Source organism: Sinocyclocheilus rhinocerous, unplaced genomic scaffold (assembly GCF_001515625.1).
Source record: "Sinocyclocheilus rhinocerous isolate Xijiao unplaced genomic scaffold, SAMN03320098_v1.1 scaffold2000, whole genome shotgun sequence".
Classification (NCBI taxonomy): domain Eukaryota; kingdom Metazoa; phylum Chordata; class Actinopteri; order Cypriniformes; family Cyprinidae; genus Sinocyclocheilus; species Sinocyclocheilus rhinocerous.
This window is the reverse complement of record NW_015630998.1, coordinates 212402-222014: the sequence shown is the minus strand read 5'-3', so window position 1 is coordinate 222014 and position 9613 is coordinate 212402. Positions and strand designations below refer to the sequence as shown.

General features: G+C 38.3%; 1 protein-coding gene across 1 annotated transcript in view; it reads left to right on the top strand.

The window, feature by feature from the left end:
- The window catches only part of LOC107741012 (xin actin-binding repeat-containing protein 1-like), a 14430-nt gene extending 5546 nt beyond the window's left edge, over positions 1–8884 (top strand). Inside the window, exons 8-10 of the mRNA XM_016553589.1 lie at positions 3485–3630; positions 3922–3969; positions 4620–8884. Of these exons, the coding sequence (XP_016409075.1) occupies positions 3485–3630; positions 3922–3969; positions 4620–8819 (4394 nt within the window). The 3' untranslated portion in view covers positions 8820–8884. The remainder of the gene's footprint in view (positions 1–3484; positions 3631–3921; positions 3970–4619) is intronic.
- The last annotated feature ends 729 nt before the right edge of the window (positions 8885–9613 follow it).

Sequence of the window (9613 nt, the reverse complement as noted above, 5' to 3'; positions counted from 1 at the left end):
TGTGTGTGTGTAAATTTATTTATTTATGCTGTATTTAAATTAAAAAGTATATTATTTAATGCATTTTGAGATATATTGTAGAAAAAGTTATGCTAATGCTATAGATTATTTTATATATTGTACATACGTTACATTTTTATATATATTACATTTTCTCATATATTTGGAGACATTTTAGTAATTTTTTGCCTTACGGGAGTTTCAAGAGCATTTCTAAGCAATTTCTAGGATGTTGTGGGTTTTTCTTTTTGCATTATTTATTGTTAGTTGTTATTGTTATTGTTTATTGTAAGTCTGATCAAAACATCTAGCCGCAAGATTTGAGGTATCATGTCCATACCCCAAACAATACAGGACATTTCAAGTACCCAGTTTAGGGTTTGTTCAAAATTATAAGCAATAGTAATAGCAATGCTAACCTCTGAAAACACCACCAGTAAGGATTTCAGTTCAAGGTTAAATTTCATATGTTGACAGACTATCATGTGACCTAAATGTCAAGGGCAAACTATATACAAGATCATGCGAGTCACAAAGCACATAATATTGCAAACACAGTCAAATCAAACTACCAGTGTAATATAGAAAATACATTTTATTTTCTAATACGTTGCTCATGATATAACTTGGGCCACATGTGAGAGGTATCCAAATTGTAATTGAGGAAACGCCAGATGACATCACAGCAGGAGCAACAACAACTGTTCCCAATGATGTGAGATGAAAATAACATGCTTATTTTAGTCATTTCTGAGTGCTGGGTTGGGGCAGACTGGAAAAGTAGGTACGTATCTCAACAAGTGATTGACTCAGCCTGGTGTAGCAATAGCAGAATAGCTCCTAAAATAGCTGGCTGGCACTTATCCTTCCATGGGAGCCGGACAGGGTCAGCTGTTACCAGCACAGAAACGGTCACAGGCTTGCTGACACACTCAGAGGACACACATGGCCGCGTCAAAGACTAGTAGACCAGTCAAAGGATCATTATTGAACTAAGTAATAAAGTAATTCAGAGGGATTTGAGTTAAGCTTATGAGCAAAGAGAAAGAGCGCTGAATGGTGAGTTTGTTTACACATTTTTAAACCGTTATATTGCTTCAAATAATGCGTGTGCTAAAGAGGATTTCCCACAACATATCTATTATAGACAACCACTGTTGTGTGACCAGGGACATGGGATTTCCAGAATTTGATTATTCATTTGTGTGTTAAAAACAGGTTGGAAAACAAGCTTAACCTTACTGTGGTTGGAACATTGGTAACCAGCAAATACATAATCATATGTTAATTTTCAACTTACTGACATGCTGAAATTAGTTAAAGAGGATGTCTGTTTGGACACTTTGCTTCACTTTTCCTCATCACATTTTGTTTTTAGACCATTTTAAAGAAAATCTACAATGTGTTGTTAATGAATAGCTTTTGGAGAATGCTTTTGTGGTAAACTGGACAACAAAACATAGTAATTTAACCAATGATTATGGAACCAAGAAAAATAATCCCATAATCATTGTGATACCTAGATCAGATGGTTAGCAAGTGTGATTTAATGCAGATGCACTTCATAAGTAAATGTTTTACTACGATAAAAAATAGATTTAAAGGGTTAGTTCACCCAAAAATGAAAATTAGCTTGTGTTTTACTCACCCTCGATGCATCCTAGGTGTATATGACTTTCTTCTTTCAGACGAATCCAGTCGGAGTTATATTAAAAATTGTCCTGGCTAGTCCAAGCTCTATCATTGCAGTCAGCGGGTGTTGCATTGCTTCAGTCCACAAGTCGTCAAATAAAGTGTGCGCATCCATAATAAAACGTCCCTGACACGGCTCCGGGGGGTGAATAAAGGCCTCCTGTAGCGAATCCATGTGTTTTTGTAAGAAAAATATCCATATTTCAAACGTAATAAACACTTTTCTCTCACTTCCGTTATCTGTCATTTGCTGAAGCCACGCTTTATTTGACAACTTATGGACTGTTCAACTGCAACTCCCGCTGACTGCAATGATAGAGCTTGGAATAGCCAGGACGATTTTTAATATAACTCCGACTGGATTCGTCTGAAAGAAGAAAGTCATATACACCTAGGATGCTTCGAGGGTAAGTAAAACACAGTCTAATTTTCATTTTTGGGTGAACTAACCCTTTAAGTCTATCAGATAGTGAGTTTGAGTTCCTACATACTATTCAGATACTAAAATACAGTCACAGTTGATCATAATTTTATTTCACAGGCTTGAGGCAAGGCAATGTTTTGCCCTTGAAACTGATTATTAGTCTGTACCCTTCTGCTCATTCAAGCAAGCTGTGTGCTGCTTCTTGGTTCACGACTGGAAATCCCATTGGTATCTGTGTCACGGAGAGTCAGATGTTTTCCAGCCTAGTTTCTGAGTGCACTTTGCACACTACACTGATGACTTGCATTCATAGCAGCTGTCCACATTACTATAATGAGAGCTGACAGAGCAGTAACTATCATAACCATCACCATTCCAAAAAGATAAACTCCTACAAAATGGATTTAACATAAACAAGCATTAATGGATGCATGTTTGGAGTAAAAATCAATATATCAACCGCACAGTTTTCAAAAAGCAGAGGTCCGTGAAGGTCCTTTGGAGATCTGTGGATATATGATTTTATTTGCAAATGTGATACATGAATGATCTGTTATGCAATAAAAAAGGGTAATAATGTTTGTTAGTGTAATAAAAATTAAAACCATAAATTGTTAAAACACTGTTTTTTTATGTTTGGGGGTCCTTGTGTCTGCTGAAAGTAAGGGGGTCTCTGTAATTATGTTAGTCTATTTAATGTAGTAGTACTAAGCACATATATTACTTGAAGCAGATTGTAAAATTATAATCATTTTGGAAGGCTTTAGTATGAAGATAGTATGCAAGGTTATGAATGGAGATGGCTTGATTTGACACAAATAGACTTTGCACCATCATACACTCTTAAAAATAAAGGTGCTTCACGATGCCATAGAACCTTTTTGTCTCTGGTTTGATAAAGAACCTTTAACATTTAAAGAATCTTTGTGTTCTTCAGATTATAAAAAGCTAAGAACGAGATGGTTCAAATGGTTCTTTGTGGAACCAAAAATGGTTCTTCTATGGCATTGCTGTGAAGAACCTTTTAAGCACCTTTATTTTTAAGAGTGTAATTTACACTTAAATCTAAAAACCCTGCTGAAAGCTTGCTGGGTCACAGATTAAGTCTCTTGTAAAACTAACAAACAATATCCCTGACAAATCACATGACGGCTCACCTCCCACTGAAAGAAAAACTGTTCTTTTTAAATGAAACTTACATCTGACAGTTCAGAAAGTCTTTGGTGCCCCTGATGTGTGTGTCTGTGGGTCTCGGTTGTAAAAGCACAGATGTTGACCTTGATTTCATTCCTTTATTCAGGAAATTAGCAGTCAAAGTTTGAGTCACAATAACCATATCATGATTCTGATCTTTCTGCTGTATTACAGAGGATAAAAGAAGGTCAGTCGCAGACTTCAGAGACAACTCGGCTCTCAACGGATTGGAGAAACCGTCTATTTCTGTCAAAGCTTTGTCTGCACTATATCTGTCAAAAGTGGCAGCTGCAGAACCTGCGGGAAACCTCTTGAAACCAGTTAGTACTTGTATTCTTCATGATACATGTGGTGACCTTTGGGGCCAAGGGGATGAGACTAAAGCAGGCTACAGGAAGAAAATGCTGCTAAATAAAATGCATGTAACAGCTGCTGAAAAATATTTTCGGTTTACAGTATGTCATGGTTCTAGCTACAAGTTCAAGGAACATGGGTATATATAAATTATGTTTTATATGAAATTAAGTTAGTAAAATCAGTTCCTGGTTACGTTTTGATCATATAAGCACCTCAGACATACTTGTAATGTCCTTGATTTTTATTTGTTCTAGGACCAGAATATCACTTCTCCAACTGGAAAAAGGCAGAACACAATCAAGGTAAAGAAAATTAGTTTCAAATACAGTATATATTTTAATCTAGTGGTAAACCTTATTTTGGCTTCTTCATTTGATTTAGTGTCCCAATTAACCACTGTAGCAAACTTCACCCCTGTAGTGAACGTAATTTGTAATAGTGTGTATAAATATTGTGTTTTATTAAAAATGCACATTATTCTTAAAAAATAACTATTTAGTTTAGTGCTCTAAAACATTAGCAGCTTGTCTTTCTGTAATCGCATACTTAAATAAATAAATTCTGGTGGTGAACCCTTAGCTCTCAGGTGTGAAATAAAATAATAACATAGGAAACTAAATTTACTGTGTTTGATTAACTACTCATTTGCAGGACAGAACATATAATCATTGTGGGTGTTTTCACTGGTCTTTTGCGCTCATAATAACATTACTAACATAAGTTATAACATTCTCAACTGCCTGTATTCAGATTGCTGAAATGATTAACTATTAGAAATGTTTGGCTCAAAACGCTGGTTTTCTTTGGCATGCGGTTTGGCTTCCTTACAGTTCAACAGGTATGTTTAACTTCTTAACCATTTATGTTTGCTAAAAGTTTATTATAACCATTTGAAATAATAGGCTAATATATTAGCTACAGTAATCTAATGAGGTCGTTCTTTGTTTTTTAGATGGCTGAAGGTGCACAAAACAGCATTGCATATGTACCTGAATCAAATCCTCCAATAGACCATCTGGAAACCAGCCCTGATGAACATGAAAGACCCTTTACATCACCACCCCCTACAAGAGAAGCAATGTCCATTCAGCATCAACGGCGACAGAAATGCGAGCTTAGACGACTGCTAAAGCACACTTACCCTGAGCTGAAAAATGTAGACAGTTTGGTAGAAGAGGAGTTGGCTGATATTCTTAACATGGACCCAGACACAGGCACTGGACACCAGAGTGAGTTCCAGTCCAGGTGCTGGCTGTTTGAGAACCATGAAATCAATTCAGTGGATATCCAGGATCAAAAACTGCAGATGAAAAAGGAGTTTCAAGAGGGGGACATCAAGAGAAGCGTCTGCATGTTTGAACAACCTACGTCTAACTCCCACAATGAAGACAACAAACCTCAACTCAACAAATCAGAGGAAGTGACATCAGAGCAGAGCATAAAGGTGGATGTGAAAGCCACGCGCAGAATGTTCGAAACTCAATCGATGGATAGTCAAAACCCCTGTCCAAGGAAAAACATTGTTTGTGAGGAAGAAAGTCGATCACACCAAAAACCAAAGAGTCAATTTGAGACTGACGGAAAAGAAACATCAGACCTTCACAATAACAGTCTAACCAATGACCTCATTGACACAAATGAGGTGTTTGTAAGTATATCTAAAGCCAAACAGGTCTTCGAAACAGTATCACATGACAAGGAGAACATCTCACCAACAAATGACAACTTCGGCCAAGAACAAGAACTGCTGAAGGCAAATGTAAGAAACAGAGCTCAAATGTTTGAATCAACTCCACTTGATAAGATCAATCAGCAAACCAAGGAAGAATCAGAAACCATCCTGGAGAACACACAAGAAACTCTAGTTTCTTTATGCAACTTCAGTATCATGCATTCTGATGGAACCATCCTCGAAGCTAATGAAAATGGCAATGTCAAAAAAGCAAGATATAACTTCATACAAGAAGATACAAGACCAGAAATTCAGGATGAAGAGATAGTGACTGGAAGCATAAAGAACATCATGCTTCAGATGCTACCAGGAACAAACTTGAACCCAATTGTGACCTTCCTAAAAGAGGACAGTCAGGGCAATGTGGAGATTCAGAAAGTAGATGTCCCCATTGTCCAACAACTTCCATTCACTCGAGATAAAGAGTGCAGAACTGCCAATGTGGTGCAGATTACTGAAGATCTACTCAGTCAAGAGAAGTCCATCAGAAAAGGAGTCTTAATACAAGATGGAGCCACAGGAACGAGAGAGATAACTGTTTATGCTCTATTCATCCACAGTGAAGACAGTACAGGGGTAATGGAGTTTGGTCAAATTGATTTTAGATCCATTCCCTCAAGTCTAAGGAATGTTCCCGAGTCTGAAAATTGTGATCTGAAGACAGATATTAGTTCATCAGAAAGTTCTTCAGTAGTAGATACAAACAAAACTAGTAATGTGCAGCTATTCCAGAGCTGCATTGAGAAAGGAGACCTTGATCCTCTAAAATGCCTGCAGGAAACATCATCAGATGTAGATATAGGTGCATCTACTGGGGAATCAGAGAAAACAAGTGAGATTATACCAGGTGAAGTTAACAGTATCAAAGCCTTTTTTGCTACCAATATAGATGACACAAGCATGCAGTTGGATAAAAACAAGTCAAAAGTGTCACCTAAAGAAAGTTTGGTAAATAATGAAAATGATGATGCAGAAGCAACAAACCAATCTGAACATTGTTCTGACACAGATGACCATCTAAAAAAAGAAAGAAGTCTCCAAAATCAAGAGATCATGGATGATGGAGTCGTTCTTCAAGCAGAACTAGTTGATGTTGTTGAAGACGATGAGTTGGTGAATTTACAAACAGCCATTATGAATCTTCATCAGGCGACAATAGAGGCAAAAGCTCTTCAGAAGAGTGTACAAGCAAAACATGCCTCCCAAACAAACCAAACCCAACAAATCTGTGATTCTGGTTCAATGACCCATGAGTTTACACATGTGAAAAACAATGATAATGTAAGTGAAAATGAAGAGCTCTCACAGTTTTCCAAAACTGAACTGGAAGAAGAAAGTAAGGAGGATGTTATGAGAGGTAGCATACAGGCAGCTCTTGATTCCTTGGGAAAGTCGAATTTTAATGTCACAAAGGGTGATTTTAAAGCTGCAATGATTTATAGGAATTCTGCTAAAGGATATGCAGGACACAAAAAGACAGATGAAGTGATGATGAACCAGACAAGTGATAGGACTAAAGAAAATAAGTCAGCAACATCGTCTCCTGTGCCTCAAGCTGAAAAGGAAACTTTAAAATCACCTGAGGGAACTGACACAACCCCTTGTGAAAGGTCACTTGAAAACAAACCAAAGACATGTTCTCCTTTGCCTGTCTCTGTAGAAACATCTGCTAAAAATCGTAAAACTCCTGTTGGACCCAAACCAGCTATCCCACCTAAACCAGATCATTTAAAACTTAAGCCAAACCCTCTTGGTTCTGAAACTGACGCAGAACGTCTCAACAAATGCCAAGTCCCTCCTACTTCTTCAAAACCACCAACTGAGCAGATTAATGAATCTTCAACTTCCAAACAATGCCCGTCTCATGAAAATGCACTCTGCAAAAGAGCACAGCATACTGATGCTAATGAACATGAGCCCAGTGATACATCAGTGAGCAACACTGAAAGTCCTAAAGATAAAAAGCTAAATGGTGTAGAGGTTGTTGAAGAAACTCCAAAGAGCTCCCCAGAAAGCATTGTCAATGAATCTTCCACAGGATTTCATGCTACTCTTCAAAACTTTGGGGTAAAGCCGAGTGGTTCAGTGCCTCCTGTAAAACCAAAAAGAATCAAAATGGCAAAAGAAAACGTGAAGAACTCCATTAGCAACTCTACCACTTTGGAAACTGAAACAGCACAGGGAATTCCTCCTCCTCACAACAATGACCCCTCAGGCGAGACTTGTAAGACAGATACCAACAACCGTGAAAAGAGAAATGATAAAAGCGATGATCAACAAGTTAGTGGAGTGGTGAGACGGGAAAAGAAAATTAGAGGAGAGACTGAGGATGAGCGAAGGCAGAGGCTCTCGGTGCACTTGGATGAAATCATGAAAGGAAACGTGCCAGCTGTCATGGAGATCTTTGACAAGCTGAAAAAGCAAGACGAACTCAAAAACATACTCTCCAAAGTGGAGGAAATCGAAGAAGACACCAACAAAGTGGACGTGAGCTCACTTAAAAACATTTTTGAGAGCGTACCTGATTGGATCGTGCCTCGGGAGAAGAAAATCAAGCCAAAAATAGTCCCACCAGAACATACTGGAGCACCAAGTGAACCTGAGATGATGTCATCAATGGAGGTAGCTTTTGAGGACCTGGAGAAAGCTGGTGCTGAGATCATCCGTTTAAAAGACCAAACGCTTGCAAGACTCATGGATATAGAGGAGGCCATTAAAAAGGCTCTTTACTCAGTATCGACTCTAAAATCTGATTCTGACATTGTAGGACTTTCTGGTCTCTTCAGGGAGTCAATGGTGGCTGTACAAGGTTCACCTCCTGCAGGTAATATCAGGAAAATCAGCATTGGGTCAAGCAAATCACCAAAAGCTCAAAACCAGATCGGAAAGAGAGTTTCTGAACAGTCAACAACAAAGAAAAAGCCAGAGCTTTTTATTCCCACAACGAAACAGAGATCAGCCTCACCAGCATCTCCTTCGTTTATTTCCATTCAGTCTGCAGCGAGGAAGCCTACGGAGTCGCCATCACCTCAGATCAGTCCCCTGAAGGAAGAACCCAAAGAAGAGACCAAGCTGCAGTGCTGCTGTAGTGTGCCTTCAGACCGCAGGCAATGTTCTGTCACAAAAGGAGCATCCTCGAGCCCTGCGAATCCACGGCGGCAGGTCAGTGTGCTGGAAGTGCAAACCGGGCCTGAAGTAGAGAGAGTCACCGGAACAAAAACCATCAGCGAGAACTATGAGAGGACGGACTGCTTTGGCAACAAATTCTACTCCTCGAAAACCTCCACAGTCGTGACAACCCAACCTGAAACCAGGACAACTTCTAAAAAGCTCATCATGAGCAGTCCAGCCACAACGGAAATTGTCACGTACCCAAGAATCAACACACCTTTTATTAGAGAAGACCGTCCCCCACTGTAAATTTATTTCGAAATTTATGTTGGTTTTGGTTGCAATATAAATGAAATTTATCACATCTAATCATGTGACAGCCAATGCATTTTTTTGTGTGTACTTTTTTGCTTGGTTATCTTTTGAATGATACTTCACTATTCCTGTTTCCGTTTGTTAGTATTTCAGTTTCAGTTTTTTTGTGAATTAATATTTTTTAAAACTATGATTTCCTCAGTGTGTTGCAGTCATGCAATAAACAGGTTCTGATATTTCTGTGAATACAATATAATTTGAATTTCTGCCATATTTGTCAATATAGAAACGTGTCATGTCACATTATGAATTTCAGTAAGCAGCTTTTCTCTTATTACAAGAAAAGAAATCCAAGGCACTTCTTCCTGACCAAAAAAGTTAAAAAGCCCTTTCTCCCAATGTCACAGATTAATTATACCTACACCTGTCATTCATTTGATACCTGACACACTCTGAGGAAGGCTGAAGGCCGAAATGCTTCAGTGTGCAGAGTTTTAGTCATTTTTAATGTTTCTATTGAGATGGCCATAAGTGTGAATAAAGGCTTTTTAACTTTTTTGGACCAGAAGAAGTGCCTTGGATTTCTTTTCTTGTAATAGTTGTTTCAAACCCAACCAAAGAGCATCTTCTGGGATTACTTCACAAGGTCCTTTCAGCAAGTGGCGCTTCATGATGTCTCCTATGATCTGTCGAGTGTGAGGTTTTCTCTTATGTTATCACAGGAAAACTGAAAGTAACAGAGTTAATTCATAACTTTTTCATTTTGTTGCAAATTTGTGTTAATTTGT